The sequence below is a fragment of the Astatotilapia calliptera genome, chromosome 5, assembly GCF_900246225.1.
Source record: "Astatotilapia calliptera chromosome 5, fAstCal1.2, whole genome shotgun sequence".
Classification (NCBI taxonomy): Eukaryota; Metazoa; Chordata; class Actinopteri; order Cichliformes; family Cichlidae; genus Astatotilapia; species Astatotilapia calliptera.
This window is the reverse complement of record NC_039306.1, coordinates 18,942,838-18,962,138: the sequence shown is the minus strand read 5'-3', so window position 1 is coordinate 18,962,138 and position 19,301 is coordinate 18,942,838. Positions and strand designations below refer to the sequence as shown.

At 41.4% G+C, this 19,301-nt stretch overlaps 2 protein-coding genes across 6 annotated transcripts; one reads left to right on the top strand and one right to left on the bottom strand.

Annotated features, from left to right (window-relative positions):
- The first annotated feature begins 239 nt into the window (after positions 1–239).
- rad54l2 (RAD54 like 2) lies at positions 240–14,772 on the top strand. Of its 5 annotated transcripts, none has more exons than XM_026167796.1 (22): positions 240–495; positions 2,337–2,535; positions 2,684–2,987; positions 3,075–3,211; positions 3,311–3,451; positions 3,549–3,781; positions 3,905–4,087; positions 4,224–4,357; positions 4,432–4,628; positions 5,055–5,397; positions 5,505–5,682; positions 5,836–6,066; positions 6,176–6,294; positions 6,546–6,664; positions 6,944–7,043; positions 7,143–7,348; positions 7,749–7,924; positions 9,295–9,491; positions 9,782–9,960; positions 10,036–10,125; positions 10,211–10,303; positions 11,319–14,772. In XM_026167796.1, the coding sequence occupies exons 2-22, from the start codon at positions 2,388–2,390 to the stop codon at positions 12,326–12,328; spliced, it is 4,518 nt and encodes a 1,505-aa protein (XP_026023581.1). In that variant the 5' UTR covers positions 240–495; positions 2,337–2,387; the 3' UTR covers positions 12,329–14,772. The 5 variants fall into 5 exon arrangements, with proteins under 5 accessions (XP_026023581.1, XP_026023580.1, XP_026023579.1 ...); XM_026167795.1 differs by having other exon boundaries at positions 10,208–10,303; XM_026167794.1 differs by having other exon boundaries at positions 3,308–3,451.
- Positions 14,773–15,817: 1,045 nt separating this feature from the next.
- cyb561d2 (cytochrome b561 family, member D2) lies at positions 15,818–17,002 on the bottom strand. The gene is made up of 3 exons (XM_026167800.1): positions 16,586–17,002; positions 16,465–16,502; positions 15,818–16,381 (listed from the first exon to the last, which is right to left on the bottom strand). Exons 1-3 carry the CDS (start codon positions 16,716–16,718, stop codon positions 15,878–15,880), a joined length of 675 nt encoding a protein of 224 aa, XP_026023585.1. The 5' UTR covers positions 16,719–17,002; the 3' UTR covers positions 15,818–15,877.
- Between the last annotated feature and the right edge of the window lie 2,299 nt (positions 17,003–19,301).

Genomic DNA, 19,301 nt, shown 5'->3' with positions numbered 1-19,301 from the left:
ACATAACATAACCCATAAAAACTACACATAGAATTGTATAAATATCAGCGAGTTTGATGCTATGATTTAAACCATGAAACCTTCGGGGAAACAACCAGGTCCCTGATTATAATAGTAGCGACTATAAAACCGCGACGTTTGTCCAAAAGCAGCAGTAGAGGACCAAAATTTGGGGGGGGGGGGGGGCATCTTTAATGTGAGTACAATAAACAGAACTATGGTTACATTAATAAGCTTACTGTAATGCGTAATATCTTAACCCAAAACTGCAAGTAAGAACGGATACCACGACCCCTGGGAAATCCGGCTAGTTAGTCGGAACGCAAGTTAGAGTAGTCTCTACGGGGACAGTATTTATGGTCACACTGGAAAAAATTGGAAATTAGCAACGTTTTATCAGTGCATTTACACAATTACCGTGCTTATTTGATTGAGTAATAGTTATATGCACTAACATACTGGCGTCTTAAACAGCACAGTGTCCGCTTATATAAGGTAAGCTCAAGTTTACGTTTAAATGACGCGTCTTAGTTAGCCGAGTGTGTTAGCTTTTCTCTAAGATGAGTTAGCATTAGCTGCTGGGACGTTACACCTACACAGTATTAGATCGCTATCTCGCCCGAACAGAGCAGTCGGTTCTGCAAAAAAAGCCGCTGCTCTTCCAGCACAAGTCACAGATGGGTCTCAGCCCGTCCCACCTCTGCCGCTCATGGGCCGTGGAGGTTACCGCTGACCCTCGGGGGCTGAAAATGCGTTTGTTGTTGTGTAATTAGCTAGCACATTGGTCTGCTAACATAGCCGACAAACAGTAACATTTTTTGTGGATGCAGTAATGCAGCCCAACAATAAGCCGTCTGACGACAGGTGCTTGATGTTAATCTTTTAAAAGAAAAATGCATAACATCTTACAGAGGTGGCTGCAAGCTGTCGCCATCCCGGGCTTAGAAGCCTTTTGGAAAGAGGGGGAGGGGGTTCGGGGTTTTTCTCCCGTGTGAATGAATACTCGTATTAATTTCATCTATGGACCCGGAAGGTAATAAAACAAGAAATACGAAAGCTGAAAACGAAGTATATAAGAACTGAACCTAATTTCTGTCCTTCAGACAGACTGTAAACGCTAAACTTGTGAAGTTCTCCGGTATCAGACATCAGGTCTGCAGCCTTGACTTCACCTAGTGAACACGTTTTTTGTTTTTTTTGTTTCTTTTTTTATTTTTTGCAGAACTTAATAACAGCTTCATTATCATTGAACATGTACCGCGCTGTCCTCTAATTGTTGACGATCATTGTACGATTGAGTCTTTTAAAAACGTTTAATGTAGTTATGGCTTTTGGATAAAAGACGCACAAAACAAAATCAAACCTTTGTTTTTTATGTCCTGAAACGTCTGGGCTGCAGTTCAAACTGAATGTGTCAACAACGGGATGCCTTTTTTGTGATGCTCTGGGTTTTGTTTTTTTGTTTTTGTTTTTTTTAGTTGATGTTAAGTATAAACCTCTTTTAGAGAAGGGAGACCCTTTGGAAAGCTTTCCTCTCTACCGCTGTGCAGCTAACCACACACAGTCACAGTATAATGAAATTTATAAAAGTATAATGCATAATGAAAGGACACAAGTTTTGGGATGAGGCAAACTTATTGCAGGATTATTTAAAAGAATTCAGATTTCTGTCTTAGATTTTGAAACAGTTGAATGTGTCCTTTTTATGGCCTATTTCTCCTTTGAATAGTGTTTATTGCTCTATCATTGCAAGATTATGAGATGGAGAGAGGAACAAATCCAGGTTAAGTAAAGAGGAACCACAACTCAATGGCAAATAAGTTTTTTTACACTGTTTTAACAATATTTACTGTAAAAACATGTAAAGGTCTCTGTAAAATACATAGCTGCTCTTGGTTTGTAAATATATGTCTCAAAGTGCACAGCACTGTGAAAAAGTACTTTCCATCTTTCTGATTTTGTTTTTTTGCCCCATTCTTCTTTGTAGAATTGTTTTAATTCAGCACAGTGGAGGGTTTTTGATCATAAACAGCCTGTTTAAGGTGATACCAAAGCATATCGGTCTGCTTTAAAATAGTTTTTCACACAGGGCAGGTAGGTTTGGATAGCTTTCTTTCTTTAATAAAAGCATTTTGAATTTACTTTGGTTAATATATATATTTTTTGGATTATCTGAAACATGTATGCAAAAATCAGGAAGGGGATAAATACTTTTTCATGTCACTGTACATTCCACATGTTCTGGTTCCAACAATGCAGGGGATTTCTTTTTTCTTTTTTTGCTAACTTATCACCTTTGTTGTAATGTAAAGATTGGATGTGCCTCATTATTGCAGGGCTCCTGATGAAGGTGTGCAGGTAATACTTTGAGAGCCCCGTAAGACGCCATGTCTGAAGAGGCAATTTCAGAAAGTGACCTGGAGGCCAGCCTTAACAGTGAAGAGGAGTATTTAGAAAATGAGGAAGAGGAAGACAATGAAGACATGGAGGAAGATGAGGATGAAAATGATGGAGATGATGAAGACGACAGTGTTGGTATGTGACAAATTAACTTTGTGCTTTTACCTCTTAATATTCAGATTCATTTCAGGCATCAAATTCAGCAGTTTTGTTCTCTTAAGCCAAAGATCTGTAGCAAATATTAACTAGTATTCAACTTCATTACTGGCTGCTCCCTTGTTAGATCGACCTGCGAGTGCCCAGAGCCGGACAGAAACGGGTCAGGATGACAGGGACTCCACCTCAGCTACCTCCGGAGAGCCTTCTTCCGAGCCTCCATCTCAGCCTGCATCCCGCCCATCCTCCAGGGCCCCTTCCAGACCTGCCTCTCGTTCTCCAACAAGCCCAGAGAACTCGAGCAAGAGTGGGCCGCCTTCCAGCAAAACAAAGAAACAGAAAGCCTCTAAACTGAACAAATCCTCAAAGTCTCTGAAAGGCTCCAAACCTTCAAAGCCATCTAAGCCTGCACACATGAGGAAGAATATCAGGTACAATTATGTTTCTATGATTTCTAGGTATATTTCCTAATAAATCTTTGCTTGTGTGTAACCAGAAAGTTTTCTCTGTGCTTATAGAAAGCTGCTGAAAGAGGATCAGCTAGAGGCTGGAACCAAGGCTGCTCAGCAGGAAGAGATGGAGAGGCGGAAACGTCTGGAGCAGCAGAGGAAGGACTTTCCTACACCAGCTCCAGCTGTCCCTGACTCTCAACTAGGTGACTTTCTAAGACTGAATTGTAAACAGTATTTCAGTTTGGCAGCTTTCATAATACTCAGTTTCTAAGTTTCCCATTCCCTTTCCATCTTTCCAGCAGTGGAGACTGCTTCAATTTTAGGAGAAGTGTCTCACTTAGTCCCTGGTCTCCTGAGCAAGCAGGATGTGATCTGTCTGGACAGCAGTGGTGAAGAAGATGAAAAAGCGGAGCCAACGTTGCCCGGACTTCCCATTAGAGATGGTGAGATTGATGATAGTTCTGTGCAGTTGTAATTTCTTATTTCCAAGTTAATTTCGATGATACTAACCCAATGTTTACTTCACCAATGACTTCACAGATGTAATTGAGCTCAGTTCTGGGGACGAAGACGCCCTGCAGATAAGCAGTGAGTCAGCTGATGAAGATCCTGATGGTGCCCATGGGACAGAGGAGAGCAGTGGAGCACACATCAACGATGATCTGAACCTGCCTGATGTTCAAGGTCGAGTGCTGGTTAATATCAATCACCCTGCAGAGGAGAAAGACATTTTCCTGGCCCCACAGCTGGCCAGGGCTGTCAAACCTCATCAGGTATAGCTGCCATCTCATACAGCTCATATGCTTGCAGAGCATAAATCTTTGGTAACATTAAAAAAAAAAAATCATAGTCCAGCTTGTTTTATTGCTTAACCTTTTCTTTTCTTCATCTCTAAGATCGGGGGAATCCGGTTTCTCTATGATAACCTCATTGAGTCTCTGGAGCGCTATAATACCAGCAGTGGCTTTGGCTGCATCCTTGCTCACAGCATGGGGCTGGGCAAAACATTGCAAGTCATTTCCTTTATTGACATCCTGCTGAGGAACACTGAGGCCCACACTGTGCTTGCTATTGTCCCTGTGAGTAATCAGTGTATACGGGGTTTAAAAATAAAAAAAAAAAGTAGTTATGTAAGTTGCACATTAATGTTTCCTGAAATAACAGTTATGTTAGGATTAAAGTAACATTCCACATTTTTTGTTTCCTTCATACAAGGTGAACACACTTCAGAACTGGCTAACAGAGTTTAATCTCTGGCTCCCACCTCAAGAAGCCCTCCCCCCTGACACCAACCCCACATTCGTCACTGGCCGCACATTCAAAGTTCACATTCTCAATGATGAGCACAAGTATGTAACTTAGTGATTTGTGTGCACTGTGAAATATTTGAGCTGTTTAATCATGTTGACTATGTGACCTGCAGAACAACGCTGGCCAGGGCCAAGGTTGTGGAGGAGTGGTCTAGAGATGGAGGTGTGTTGCTCATGGGTTATGAAATGTACCGGCTGCTGTCCATGAAGAAGAGCTTTGTGATGGGCAAGAAGAGGAAATCAAAGAAGCCTGCCGGACCAATCATCATTGACCTGGATGAAGAAGACAGACAGCAAGAGCTCATGAAAAGTAAGTACAAGTATAAGGAGCCGTTGGAAACTATACAAACATCTATGTAGATGTTCCTTGTCACTCTAACACTGTTTGAGTCATTGAATTGGACCTTATGACCATGATCTGTTAATTGTACCCGCGGCTATACAAGGAGTCATATTGTACTACTTAATGTTACTTAGCACAAGTTCTCAGGTATCTGTGACTGTGCACAGCACCCATACAGTGAGTGAACGTGCCTTTCTACCCATGCTTGTTAACATTAGCTGATAACTTAGCACTCCCTCATCTTATCTAAATAAGTCACTTAAAGCTCAGAAAAAACTTATGGCAGCAGCGATAAAGCTAAAGCCGAGACTTCTAAACGAGCCAGTGACATGCTTCCATCTTTTGTATGCAGTTTACACTTTCATCTGTTTAATTTTCATCCTTTTTCTTCAGGTATTGAGAAGGCCATAGCACGGCCCGGCCCAGACGTAGTGATCTGTGATGAGGGCCATCGCATTAAGAACTACCACGCCAGCACATCCCAAGCCCTAAAGAACATCCGGTCCAGACGCAGGGTAGTTCTGACAGGTTACCCCTTGCAGAACAACCTTATCGAATACTGGTGCATGGTGGACTTTGTCAGACCTGACTTTTTAGGCACACGCCAGGAGTTCAGCAACATGTTTGAGCGTCCAATCCTAAATGGTCAGTGTGTGGACAGCACTCCTCAAGATGTTCGCTTGATGCGCTACCGTAGTCACGTGTTGCATAGCCTGTTGGAGGGCTTTGTCCAGCGGTAAGCTTTCAGTCAGGCTCAGAAATTGAACATTGTGAAAACGAAGCATACTAATATGGAAGTTGCTTACCTCACCACGTTCACGGGAGTGCTTTTTTTGTTTGCAGACGAGGTCACGATGTGTTGCGAGACCAGCTTCCCACGAAAGAGGAGCATGTGATCCTGGTACGGCTCTCCCCCATTCAGAGGGCACTCTATACAGAGTTTATGAAACGCTTTCGAGAAGCAGGGAACACAGGCTGGCTCGGCCTCAATCCACTCAAAGCTTTCTGTGTTTGCTGCAAGGTAAGACTATGGATTTTTTATTTTATTTTATTTTTTTACTAAAACCCCTGTTTACATTGGGGAGCTTTTCTTTTTTTTCTTCTTCTTCATCTTATCTGAGTTGCTAAGTCCTGTGTCGTCGTCGTCATCATCATCATCATCTTCTCCATCTAGATCTGGAATCACCCAGACGTCCTCTATGAAGCCCTGCAGAAAGAGAATCAGGCCAACGAGCAGGACCTGGACCTCGATGACATCACTTCAGCTAGCAACCCTCGCTGCCCTGCACCCGGTGCTGGCCTCAAATCCAAAGTAGCAGACTCAAGCAACAGTAAAGTCAACAGCACTCTGCCACCACTCAATTCCTCTCAGGACAGAGCCAATCAAGTCATCACATATGAATGGGTATGTCACGAACATAGAGCTTGGCATGACATTTTTAGTGTCACTGTTTAACAAACACACAGTTTAAAATATGCCAGCAGCATGCCTAAAGGTTTGTTCTATACTTTAGGCAAAGGACATAATGTCCAACTATCAGACAGGAGTTCTGGAGAACTCTGCCAAGATGGTTCTGCTCTTCCATTTGATTGATGAGAGTGTGAGGAGAAGAGACAAGATTTTGGTCTTTAGGTAAGTCCTCTGCCCCATGCACAGGGCATTAAAGACAAATCCACCAATAAGAAGCTTATAGAAGACACTGACTGCAGTTTGCCTAATTAACCTCATTTTTCTAGGTTTTCTGCGTCTTTTCAGGTTACTTTAACAATTACCCCACATTCTGAACTTTCTTGAAAACAAACCAATTACTGGTCATAGCCATAAAAGTAAGCACACTTACTTTGCTTAGCCCTTACAATCTGTTTTTGCTGTATTTCCATTAGCCAAAGCTTGTCCACCTTGACGGTCATTGAAGACTTCTTATCAAAGAGACCCATGCCGCAGGGCATTGCCTGCACTGATGGCCAGAGCCAGAACTGGGTTCGCAACCTCAATTACTACAGTGAGTCATCCAATCTGTGCCCTCTGCAGAAAATGCGCTCTTCAACACTGAAACCTCAAAGTTGTGATTGCCTTTATTGATTTGGTGTCCCTGGCTGCAGTTTCTATAGTATTGGATTCCTCCACTCATTATATTCTTTTGTGGAGAAGACAATGTATTCTATAGGAATTTGATGAAAATGTTCCTAAACTCAGTATCTCTTCTTCACTTCACAAGTTAAAGTGTGTTCAGGTGTTTCACTGTAAAGAGATGCTATACCCCTGCTTTGTGTGTCTGCAGGACTGGATGGAAGTACATCTGCCTCAGAAAGGGAGCGGCTTATTAATCAGTTTAATGATCCAGAAAACAGCTCAACACGGGTCTTCCTGCTTTCTACCAGGTATAAATCTCTGCATTCGCTTCATTTTTTTCTCTCTCACCTTTTCTCATTAATTATTTATTTAACATTTATTTGTTATTCTTTTTTTGTGTATTTCAGAGCAGGCTGTTTGGGGGTAAATTTGATTGGCGCAAATCGCGTCGTCGTGTTTGATGCATCGTGGAACCCCTGTCACGATGCCCAGGCTGTGTGTAGGGTTTACCGATATGGTCAGAGAAAGCCCTGCCACATTTACCGCCTCGTCTGTGACTTTACCTTGGAGAAAAAGATCTACGACAGACAAGTCTCCAAACAGGGCATGTCGGGTAAGGGATTTCTTAATCTGAACAAGAGCTGTTAATCGTTACAGTGGACAGGTACTTCACTTGAGCCCTTATAAAAGCTCTGGTCTTGCCCCAGTTACACAGACCTAGAGACCAAGTAGCAACCATATACTGAAATGTGTGTTCCCTGACTGGTTGGAGTGTGCTTGTTGGTACTTGGTGTGAAATTGATCCCCAAAGCCAGAGTTACACAGGCCTAGAGACTGAGCAGTGATCTAGTGATAGCAACGGGTTACTGGCAGTTGCTACCAAGGCACTGGTTGCAACAAGGTGTATGGTGCTGCACCAAAAATTTTCTTGCCATTGCTTTGCTTTGTTGCTTTGTTACTAACATCGACTGGTATTTCTCAAATGCTGAAACTTTGTTTCTGTGCCTTTAAAGACCGTGTGGTTGATGACCTGAACCCAGTGCTTAACTTTACTCGTAAGGAGGTGGAGTCGCTGCTGCACTTCGTTGAGGAGGAGCCTGAAGCTGAGAAAATCCTTCTAGAATCCCTGGCAGTATATGAGCCAGTGATATCTCAAGCTTGTCAGCTTTATCCACGTCTCATCTCCAAGGTACTGTTGCAATAAAGTTGTTACTTATATTCCACAGACTCAAAAGCACCTCCTATTTCAAAGTACAGTAGGAGGTGTAGTTAGTGGAATGTTGTGCTATGATATATTAAAAGATAACTGTCAAATTTTCAGATTTTGCTATTGCTTAACTCATTCACTGCCAGCCATTTTCAAATCAGGTAACTCCCCACTGCCAGGGTTTTTTGAGCATTTTTACTCATTTTTGAAGAGCCACAGAAAACTGTGTGTTATGATCATATAAACGCTGAACCTACCAAAATGAAGAACAGACTCTCTTCTTACATCCAAAAAAAAAGCTTGTTTCTACCATTTTCCATTCTTTAGTAATCAGCTGTAGAAGAGAGGTGGGTTCCACCAAAAATGCCTGTTTTGACCAAAAAAAGGGAGAAAACGAGCTTTTTGTGAAAAATACATTTCAAGCAGAAAAGTGCCTTTGACACTAATATTTCTTGCTTTGTGACACCTCTAACATATAAAATAGTTTTTCACTTCTATAAAACAGAAATAACACTGAGAAAGTTTATGTTGTATCAAAACAATTTATTTACAAATATATGAAAAAATAAAATTCACTGACAAGCTGCCCGAGGTTGTATTCTGGCCCCTCCCATTGAAAAACGTAATTGACGTCTATAGACGTCAATGGCAGTGAATGAGTTAAGTAAGAATATTTAAAAAAAAAAAGAAAAGGGGGGGGGAAAAGCACCTCCTATTTCAAAGTACGGTAGGAGGTGTAGTTAGTGGAATGTTGTGCTATGATATATTAAAAGATAACTGTCAAATTTTCAGATTTTGCTATTGCTTAAGTAAGAATATTAAAAAAAAAAAAAAAGAAAAGGGGGGGGGGGAAGCAGTGGTTCTTTTTCTTATAAGCTGACTGTAAGTCCAATAAAAGCTCCCAACAAGAATTAGTTGCCAGCCAGCTCTCCTGCTGAGTTACAGCTGAACCACTGAAGAGCAAAGTCTTAACTGTGCGGTGAATGAGTAAGCAAAAGAAAAATCCATCCATCCATTCATTTTCTTAACTTCTTTACCAGTTCAGTGTCATATGGGGTCTGAAACCCTATCCCAGCTGTCATAGGACGAGAGACAAGGTACACCCAGTTTATCGCTGGGCAAATACAAGTTGGGATAGACAACCATTCATGATCACATTCACACTTATGGCCAATTTAGATCACTAGTTGACCTAATAACTCCTGATACTGTGTAAGGAGGCCATTTTTAAAAAAACATGGTACTCAGAGAGTCCTGACTGACTGCCGAGCGTGTGTGGCATGTGAGAGAGCTGCCTCTTCATGAAATGCGGCATCGCTGATATTTGATTCAGTTTCAATTAATTTCAACAGCTACCTTTCCACCACGAGTCTCTGCTGGTGGACCGGAAAGAGTCGAAATTGACCAAAGCAGAGAAGAGAGCTGCTAAGAAGAGCTACGAGGATGAGAAACGAGCCTCTGTACCTTATTCCCGTCCATCATATGCCCCCTATTACCCAACCAGTGATTATCCGCTCACAAACATACCAGCATTTACCCAGCGTGGATGGTGAGTGCAAGTCTACAGTGTTTTGTTTTGCATTCATTGAATGTTAGTTTTTGATTTTCTTTTGAAGTCATTACTACACTAAGTATCTTGCATAATATAATTTAAAAAATCACTCCAGGTTCGGCAAAGTCTGAAAAAAATGGTAGCTTTGATTGCCTCTTTTTTTTTTAAATTCTACCTGCGTTTCTCATCTCTTTCTAATGAATTTCCAAACTACAAACAGTGTGTGTGTGTGTGTGTGTGTGTTCATGTTCAAGTTCATCTAATAAGTTCAGCCTTCATATTTGCAGGCGTCCCATGACACGGCCAGATGACAAGCCCGTGGCAAGTGTCAGGCCAATTCAGTCAACACCAATACCCATGATGCCTCGCCAGGTCGGCATGGGCATGGTTGGCTCTTCCGGCAGTCTCCCTGTCAACTTTCTCCAGAAAGCCGGTGTTTACGTGCAGAGGATTGTCACCACAACAGGTTATTATGATGTTTAAATCACAATAAATAAATAAATGATCAGATATTACATCCGCCATTTGTCTGGATTCACAGATATAGTGATCCCAGGAGCCAACAGCTCAACAGATGTTCAAGCTCGAATCAGCGCAGGAGAGAGCATCCATGTTATCAGAGGATCTAAAGGTTGGTTCAGTGCTGTGTTAAGAACTCTGTGCATACAAACACTCATTTAAACGTCTCTCTTCACTTACTCTTTTCTGCAAAGCAGGTACCTACATCAGAACAAACGATGGACGAATATTTGCCATTCGATCTGGAAAGATCAGTCGACCTGTAGCCGGGGGTTCTGCTGCTTCAAGAGGTAGGGGTTTTCCTCTTCATTCAGATGTTTTGTCTCATTCATAAGACAAGTATTTCTTATCTGATTAATCAGTGGAATAATCAGTAGAACACTTGATTTCTAAAATAATCGATAGCTGCAGTCTTACACTTAATCAAATTTAGATATTTCTCTTCCGGTCTGTAATGCTGTTTATCCATCCAAGTTGGGTACATCAGACACAAGGCCCAGGGAACAAGGCCAGAATTGACCTGGCAGGGACTCCAGTCTGGCCCACCTGATGTGATTGGAGCATCTAAAGGAGGGCATAAATATTGGACTTTTAACAGTATTGTTATATAGCATTTCCTACGGATAAAGACCTCCCACATGGCTATTCATGGCCTCCTGAGAACCGAGGAAACGACTAACTTTCAGTTGGCTGGTTCTCAGAAGGATAGTACACCAAAGTAATTGAATAATAAATAAATAAATAATTTTAGATGACAGTGAAAAACTGGAACTTTTCTATCTACAATAGAAAATGTAGTTTTGTTTTGCTTAGTTTTTTTTTTTTTTTTTACAAAGTGTAGTTAATGTGCAGTTAAACTTCCTTAGTCTGATGGAAAAGGGAGTTTCTTTGGTCTTGCCGACTTAATATCAAAGTGGGTTGTATGTGGCCCTCGATGTAAAACAAGTTTGACATCCCTGATCCAAGTCATTTAGGTAAGACGGAGAGTATGTAGGACCTACTTTCTTTTTGGATGTATGTCTTTGATTCTTTGAGGACCACATTTCATCTTGTTCCATTATATTTAAGAGAAGTTGGACAAACTGGGGAACTGTAGAAAAAAAGGTGAATTTGATTTGAGGGTGAACTGTCCCATTAATCAGTGATCACATTTGTGCAATGCACTACATTAAGTTTTTTAACAAGATTTTCAACTTATAACTTTGTCATTTTCTTTTCAGGATTGACCTTTCAAAATTAAATTCCCCAAAGACGGGAACCCTGTATAAGACCCCTGACATGTCTGCATTTCTGTCTTCTCTACAGACTCCCAGGGTTCGGGGATCCGACCACTCAGTAATGGCTGTTCTTCCCCTGTGGATCAAAACCAACGTTCCCCCAACGACGAGCAGCGACCCTCTTCTCCCTTAGGCACGGAGATCCTCAGAGAGCTCAGCCATTACACCTCATCCACAGGCGACGCTGCTGCTGCTGCTGGAGCAGGGAACGATTTGACGTCGCCGTCAGACATGTCATCTGTGCCGTCGGGAGATGGAAATGCTTCACAAAACTTTCAGGCCCGCGATCTCAGTAGGCTCGGTGACGACCTTCTGAGTTCATCTTTAGAGATGCGAGGCACCAAACGCAAGAGTACTGAAAGTCAGGGAAACGCACAAATGGGAGACAAATGTACTTCTGCTGCAGCTCATTTCCCTGCACTTTCAGGTGGGCTCAGTTTTCCTCCAGTGGGTCTGAACTCATCCCTACTTGGGAACCTTGGTCACATGAGTCACCCACTTCTAATGGCTGGTAGTGGTGGATCATCATTCCTACAAACACCAGGACAAACACTGGCTGACCTACAGACCATATTTCCCTCTGCAGGCACAGACCTACTGAGACAACCTGCCACAGGGAACGGGCACCTTCCCACCCCCTCCTCTTCCTCTCTGTCCACTATTTTCTCCTCTGCCTCTACGACCATTCCTATGTCATCTACATCCTCAGCAACAACTTCTTCCTCCCTACCATCTGGTTCTCTGCCTCGGTACTTGATGAACCCCAACATGGCTGGCCTGCTTTCACCAAGGTTCCCCCTCACCTTCAGTCAGCCATTGCTCTCTGAGCCGAGGTTGTTCTCCACGCCTCTTCTCTCAGGGTCAGGGGGGTTTTCTGCACCCAACTCCAGCTCGGCTACATCCAGCTTCCTGTCCCACTTCAACAATCCCACTTCCAGCCTGTTGGGGGCAGCTCTGACCCAACCAGACAGACATCAAAGTACAGAGAACGGCGGTGACAGTTCAGATGATGATGTTATTGAGGTGACAGGACAGTAAGTCAGGAGTCTCAGAAAGTGCTGGCAAGGCAGTTACACACATACACACCTGTTTAACCTAAAGTGCATTAGGAATGGGAATATTTAAATCTTTTATGCAACTAAATCAACGAAATTCTGTTGTACCCCCCAAAGTTGCGTGCTATTTTCTGAATTTGCTCTCAGAATGCAAATGAAGAGAAAAAAGTGCAACTTGATTAGATTGAAATGCATAAATAATAAAACGTCTCAGGAAGGATTTATGTTAATCCTGAACCTCTTAAATAGAACGAAGTTACCTGCTTTGACTTTATTTGGCAGTGTTTCACTTATGACCGAGCAAACAGTGGAACTGAATTCCCATTTCTAATGATGTCATTAAATGTCACACATCAGGACGCACACAAACAGCTCATACCTTATTGACTTTCCAGAGTCAAGAGTTACAAAATCCTCATGCTGACTGTCCCAAGTTGTTGAGCTGGAGCAGCAGAGCAGTGGGAACAGACCTTTGTCATACAGGGACCAGCCGAATCTTTCAGGGAGGCAAAACAGCCTCTTTGTGCTACGTTTTAAAGCAAGGCTATGCCTGCAGTTTTCTTTCCTCTGACTTCAAATGAAAGTGATTTGAAACTTTTTTTTTTTTCATGGCCAGTTTCTTATTAAAAAGTGTAACAAAACTGGAACGCTACATGCCACAATAATGAGTAACACACAGTAGCTAATGGGTGGAGGGGATTGTGAAAATCCCCAATATATTGAGAGATGATTCTTCAAGGCTCACCTTTAACAACAGGAATTTTAGGCTTTCAAGCATATTTTAGTCTTTAGCAGTTTGATAGACATTGTAGCTCCCCTGTTAAAGGATATGTGTGATACTATAATTGAACATGTTGATACTTTGTAAATAAACAGTCATTATCATTGTTTATATTGCAAGTCAATACTGTGCAGTGTGTAGATTTTGGTCGTAAGGAAATGGTTTATTAATACGGTGACAGTCATCATGATAAACCCACCCTGAGGATGCTGGGGAAGCAAATTTCTGTTTAACTTTGTATTTTTTTTTCCCTTAAAATTAAAGTGAATGTACTATCATGCTAGCCTTTGATAACACAGGGGCAGGGACATGGATTTGGACTGTGTTCTTTCATTTTTAGCCTTAAATAGACACAAAGGGGTCTTCAGTCTTAGCATTTATCTTATTTTTTACAAATCCGTCCTACTGACATTTAGACCCTCGGCGCAAAACTCAAAATACAAATTTAAGGTAGATTTTGACTGGAAGCCAAAAGGAGCTCAAACCAAGGTTTAATGTTGCTAGCTTATTCGCAGAAGCCTGTCATTTCTCCTCCATTGCAGTTCTTACTGAAGTGTCCCCACCATTTAATTCACGACTACTCAGTGAGCTTACACAACATGTAATCTCAGCTGCAGTAACTGTATTAGGGTTTTTCTTTCTGAGAACAAACGTTACCTGAGCTATAGAAACCATTGCATTCATGCAGCCTGAGAGCATCAAAATGTCGCTAACGTAGCCACCAACCATCAAACTAGATGTAACTACCCTTTCGGTACAACCGCCTGTGACTGTGGCAGAACCGGGTCAGGTGATATGGTGGCCTTACAAAACTGACAGTGCCATAATGTGGTAGCTTTTCACCTCAGTGCAGTGCAGTGTAAGTAGCTTCTGTCAGTAGTGTCAGTCAGTGTAGATATGCAGTGCTTTAGGGAGTTTGGGTCTTCACTGTTCTCCGTAGCCTTGCGTGTCTGTGTTATCATGTCACCTTGAGCTAATTAGTTTTAGGAAAGTCGCTTTCCTATGTTGGTAAACTAGGCTAGATGCAGTGCTTATTAGCCTTTAGAGACACTGGATAACCTGAGACAACAGTTGAGTTACGTTATTCGTATGCGTTTTTTTCTGGGGATCTTCTCTCTCCCCTGTTGAGTGTTCTTTATTTGCTGCAGGCTTCCTCTGTCAGCTTGGATACTTTTTTTTCCTCCCCCTCCAGTTTTTCTTGAACACATCTTGGGAACTTGTGATTTGGTTTGTTTCCAATTTGAAGGTAAAGCTAGCACTTTGTAAAAGGACCATATCCGCTTGTGAGCTGTACAAGGTACAAAATAACGACCCCGTGTCTTTGTTACGTCTTCTCAATCAGTTGGAAATGCTTTACATCTTTTGTTCTTTGGAATATTTCATTCATTTGCAAAAAAAAAAAAATCTTTGGTGTTCACCTGGCAGTCGTGTCCCTCATTACACTCTAAATATCGGAAATGTATTTATTTATGATGGAAAATGTTGTTTTTGTAATTACATTTTTTACCTCTTTTTTTTTTTCTCGATTTGTCCCATTAATGGCTGATCCAGTCAGATTTTCATACATGCAGCCTAAACCGAAGCAAAATATGACTGTGTTATCAATGTTATTTTAACAATAAAACACTCTTCTATCGCAGTGTCAATCATACACAAATACATTTATTTTAAAAGCCATGATGTATCCAAATGTGACAGTACAAACAATCAAATGACAGGATCATCAGTAACCTGAGAAGAGGTCAACGTTATGTCAGGTCAATATACAGTATATTATGGGCTTTTAATAATATTAAAATATTAGGTATTTGCTTATCTATAAATGAATGAAAACTTTAAAAAGACGGGGAAACACCCTTCAACTATATTGAGAGTGCGGATTTTGCAGAGGGCACCCTGCACCTTCCATGTTTGGAACACCACAAACACCAGTTGATCCAAAGAGAGCATAAACAAGTAAATAAATGGTGTGTGTATATATTCATACATGTATATACACACATATCATTCTTTAAAATCCCTTATTGAATAAGTACTAGCTCCAACATTCCACCCTTTGCAAGCTTGAGATCTATGTTTGTTGGTTTAAAACTGCAACATTTTCTACTTAACACAAAAACTTTGATCGTTAAGTTGAAGCTAACATGAAGCAGCAGAAACTAAACAAACAAGCCAGACAGCAGCTTTGGTAGCATCTACCCCAAAATTAGAGGCCAACTGGTGTCAGGTTTTTTTAAAGAACAATACAAATGCTGATAGTTGATATAAAAATCTAATATCCAATAAATGTGCCAATATTTCATTTTCTTTCAACATTTAACGTTGATGTGTAGTTATTTATTTACTCGCTTACACTCTTCTCGACACTCAAAATATAAAGGCTGCTTCCTCTGTCTCATCTTTAATTCTCATTTACTGGCTATTACAAATGCTGATAGCATTAAGATCAGCAAATAGCTGATATTTGTTGATAACCCAAAATCCAACAAAGACTACATAAGACATGACCTCAGTGTCTACAATTGCAGCTCTTGTTCCATGCGTATTGAAAAAGGATTTCATAAATCACACATAGTGCCTTTTCTTCTTCAAAAACAAACAAACAAACAAACAAAACATCAGGGAGGCTCATGGCAGCAAAAACCAGCACCTTTTGCCCTCCATGTAAATCAGTTTAAAAACAAACAAACATCCAACTCAAATAAGTTTAATCTGTGAGGCTAGCTCATCTTAAGTTCTTTTACATCCTCATCAGGACTGGAACCGTTTTTTAGCCATGTAAGATCTGGAGACTTGGTTCATTATGACCAAGGCACTGAGCACCAGGCAGACTGCTGACAGGTACCAGGTGTATTCTCTGACAGCTCCAGCGAACCACACAGAGCAGAGGCCCAGGAGCATGCTGGCACTGCCAAGCAGGTAGGTGATGAGTCCAGACGCCGCGTGGTAGCGCTTGAGTTTGGCGAGGGACCAGCCTTTGGCTAGAGAAGGATAACTGAGAGGCATCGCTGCCAAGGACTGCGCAATGACCACACACACTGTCAGCAGGCCCAACAGACCGTGCCACGAGGTGAAGTGGGGTTTACCACTCAGGTGTTTGTTATAAAAGATGGCAGCAAAGCCCAGGACTGCACAAGAAGCACAGAGGCCCTGCAGGAGCCGGTGAACACCACCTTTGGTTTTGTGTGAAAAACTTTTGATAGGAGAGCCCTCAGGTGAGAAGAGGAGTATAGCTTCTGTCATGAAGAAGGAAAACTGGAGGGAAAGGACATTACCTGAGTCGTTGGCAAATTTGATCAATTAAAGAATCTAAGAACATTTTAACTGTTTAAACTTACAGCTAGGGTCATCAAGAAAGGATGCCAAGAAAACCAACCTAAAACAAAACAGGAAATCAAATTAAATGCGATGCAATGACGGGCACTGCTGTAGAAATGTGTGATTACTTAAGGCACTCACTTGTACCGGGTCGAGAGAGAACTGAGATGAAGACAGCGAAGCCAAAGCAGATGAGGTGGGTCAACACAACAGACGCTGTTCTGGTAAAGCCATAAAGCCGAGGCTCTGATTCAGGCTCTTTCTTGTGAACCATGTCTTTAAAATTCACTCAATCGCCACAATGTGACCGACGTGAACTCGCCGTTAGTTGAATCAATGAGAAGCGGAAGTGACGATGGGCCAAAAGTCCTTGCGTTGTCTTCTTTTGCTGCTCCACTGTTTTATTTAACAACCCGGCACAAACAAAAGCCTACATTAGTAATTTATTAACATGTCCCTTGTCGTGACGTCAACACACGTCAAGCGTTGGTGTTTTCCGCCGGCGATGATAAGACTTCCGGCTAGGGTTTTCAAAACAAAGTACGTTGGAGCACTTCCACACAAACGTTCATCCGGAGACTCTGTAACATGTCAGCTGATTTACCTGAATCTGAAATCCCCACATTGTCAAATAATACAATAAAGATTTTCGTTATTAACATCTGGTCCGATTGTGTCACATTTGACACGGTTCTTCTACTACTATTATTTCTTCTTCTGCTTCTTCTTTTTCTTTTATTTTAGCTGCTCCCTTTATGGGTCAGAGTCAGATTTATTGTCACATCAGAGATTAGCAAAAGTAAAAAGTGGGTGAAAAACTTTTTGTTTCAGAACAGATCAGCAGAAACACAGTGAGACACCACATTTTATATATGCTCAAATGCATTAGTAAAAGTGCATATGTCTGACATCAAAATAGCAATAAAAATAAAAGTAAATTAACAGGTCGTAATTTATTCAGCAACCTGACAACAGTCGGAAAATAGCTCTTTTGCATCCTGGTCGTGTGCCTGAGGATGCATTTATAGTGTTTCCACATGATGATGATCCACTGTTGTTGACTTTTCCTTCTCGCAGCTTCACATCAAGCACATGCCCAAACCAGCGCAGCCTTGCTTCACTAACTCAACCTGAGCTGGTCTCACCCATTTTGTAAGGGTCCCCTTTCATTCTTGCTGCCTGTCCATCTGTCACAGATCATCCCTGATACTCAACTTCATTATCTCTCTTATGCATTATTGTTTTAGAGGGTTGACCCCAGGTATTCACACTCATCCACTTTCACTGCCTCTGCTCTTTGCAGATGTTACACCTGCTTCCCTCTCTGTCACACACATGCATTCTGTCTCAAAATTCACACGCAGCGCATTCCCCCTAAATATTGACTGAATTAGCCTCTCAAACATGTATGTTACACAGTCCTGCACATAAACACATTTATCCTTATCCTGAATTAAATCATGTAAGTAAATAAGGTTATAACATACCAGATGGAGCATTAACCTTGGGTTCTGTAAATGATCTATTGATATAGGAGCATCTCCACAAGAGTTTTCATAACAATCGTTTCCTTGGCTTGTCTGATCTGAAAAATACAGACATAATATTTTTAGTCCACCAGCCCAAGATCTGAGCTTTGTCTGATTAACCTGTAGTAGTCTGTGCAAAGACTCAGAAATAACTCAAATCCAAATAAAACGGCAATCTTGTTACATGGTAAAGCTTTTATTCTGAAACCGAAATTCCCACAATTCCTTTCATTTTATTCTGACCAGCTTAACCGCCGGCTTCAGTTGCTAGCTGACGTGGACAGAGCATTGTAGTACAACCTCTCCTCAAAAGTGCTTGAATACTTGCACGCGATTGCTGCCAGGCCCTTTAACACGTGGTCAAGGTCCTTGAAAAGGTGTATTTATCTCTAACAAAGTGGTTTTGTAGTTGTCGGTTATTGAGAAAATTCTGCAAAATAAATTTCGGTGCCATTAGATGCATCCCTCATGCTATTTATTGCACAGTGGATAAGAAGTGTCATCTAAAGTACCTAAAGCATTTCCTCAGTTTATGTTATATGTCAGACTAATGGCACCAGTTCCACACCCAGCACTTACTGGTCAGCTGCCTATTAGTTGTTGTTCTTCAGTTACGCTCTAATAAGCTTGTGACTCTGCATGGCTTCCACACTTGCAGAGTCACAAAGAGCACAGAAAACAACAACATTGTCAGTCAGAGTATCTGTCTCCTCTCTCCGTCCTATACAATGCACACCACACAGGGTACTGCATGTCTTCACTGTTGCAGGCTTTAAAAATGAAGCTTCTTAAAAGGTAAGCATGAGCAGTAAAGTTGCTTTTGCTTTTAGATACTCACGTTGTTGGTTCTTTAAAGGAGCAAGTAGACCTGGCAGGAATTTAAAGGGTATGATAACAGAATTATTTCCATGGTTAAGAAAGACAATTCACAACATCAAATCAAGTCAAGAACACTGTAGACATGTCATTGTCAAAGTCTATAATCAAGACACACTTTCATGAATGGAAATACACAAGGCTTACAACAAAAAACAATGGTTACACTCAGAAACAGGAAGTTTAGATTATACTGTGTTGGAGAACATCGAAAAGAGGCTGCACAGTTTTGGAAATAAATCTTTGGACAGATGAAACCAAGATTAACTTGTGTCGGATTGATGGGAAGAGAAAAGTGTGGAGGATGAGAGAAACGGCTCATACTACGTCATCTATCAGACATGGAGACAATATTATGACATGAGCATGTACGGCTGCCAGTGGACCCAGGTCAGCAGTGTTTCTTGAAGATACGACTACTTATAGAACTAGTAGGATGAACTTTGAAGTTC

Bases quoted from the DNA above. Each gene is read 5' to 3' on its own strand.
- cyb561d2 (XM_026167800.1), bottom strand. From the start codon at position 16,718: ATGGTTCACAAGAAAGAGCCTGAATCAGAGCCTCGGCTTTATGGCTTT. The intron at 16,503-16,585 runs GTGAGTGCCTTA...GTTTTGTTTTAG, and splicing joins TCTCTCTCGACCCGGTACAA to GTTGGTTTTCTTGGCATCCT. The intron at 16,382-16,464 runs GTAAGTTTAAAC...CTTTCCCTCCAG, and splicing joins CTTTCTTGATGACCCTAGCT to TTTTCCTTCTTCATGACAGA.
- rad54l2 (XM_026167792.1), top strand. From the start codon at position 2,388: ATGTCTGAAGAGGCAATTTCAGAAAGTGACCTGGAGGCCAGCCTTAAC. The intron at 3,212-3,307 runs GTGACTTTCTAA...CCATCTTTCCAG, and splicing joins TGTCCCTGACTCTCAACTAG to CAGTGGAGACTGCTTCAATT. The intron at 7,349-7,748 runs GTAAGGGATTTC...GTGCCTTTAAAG, and splicing joins CTCCAAACAGGGCATGTCGG to ACCGTGTGGTTGATGACCTG.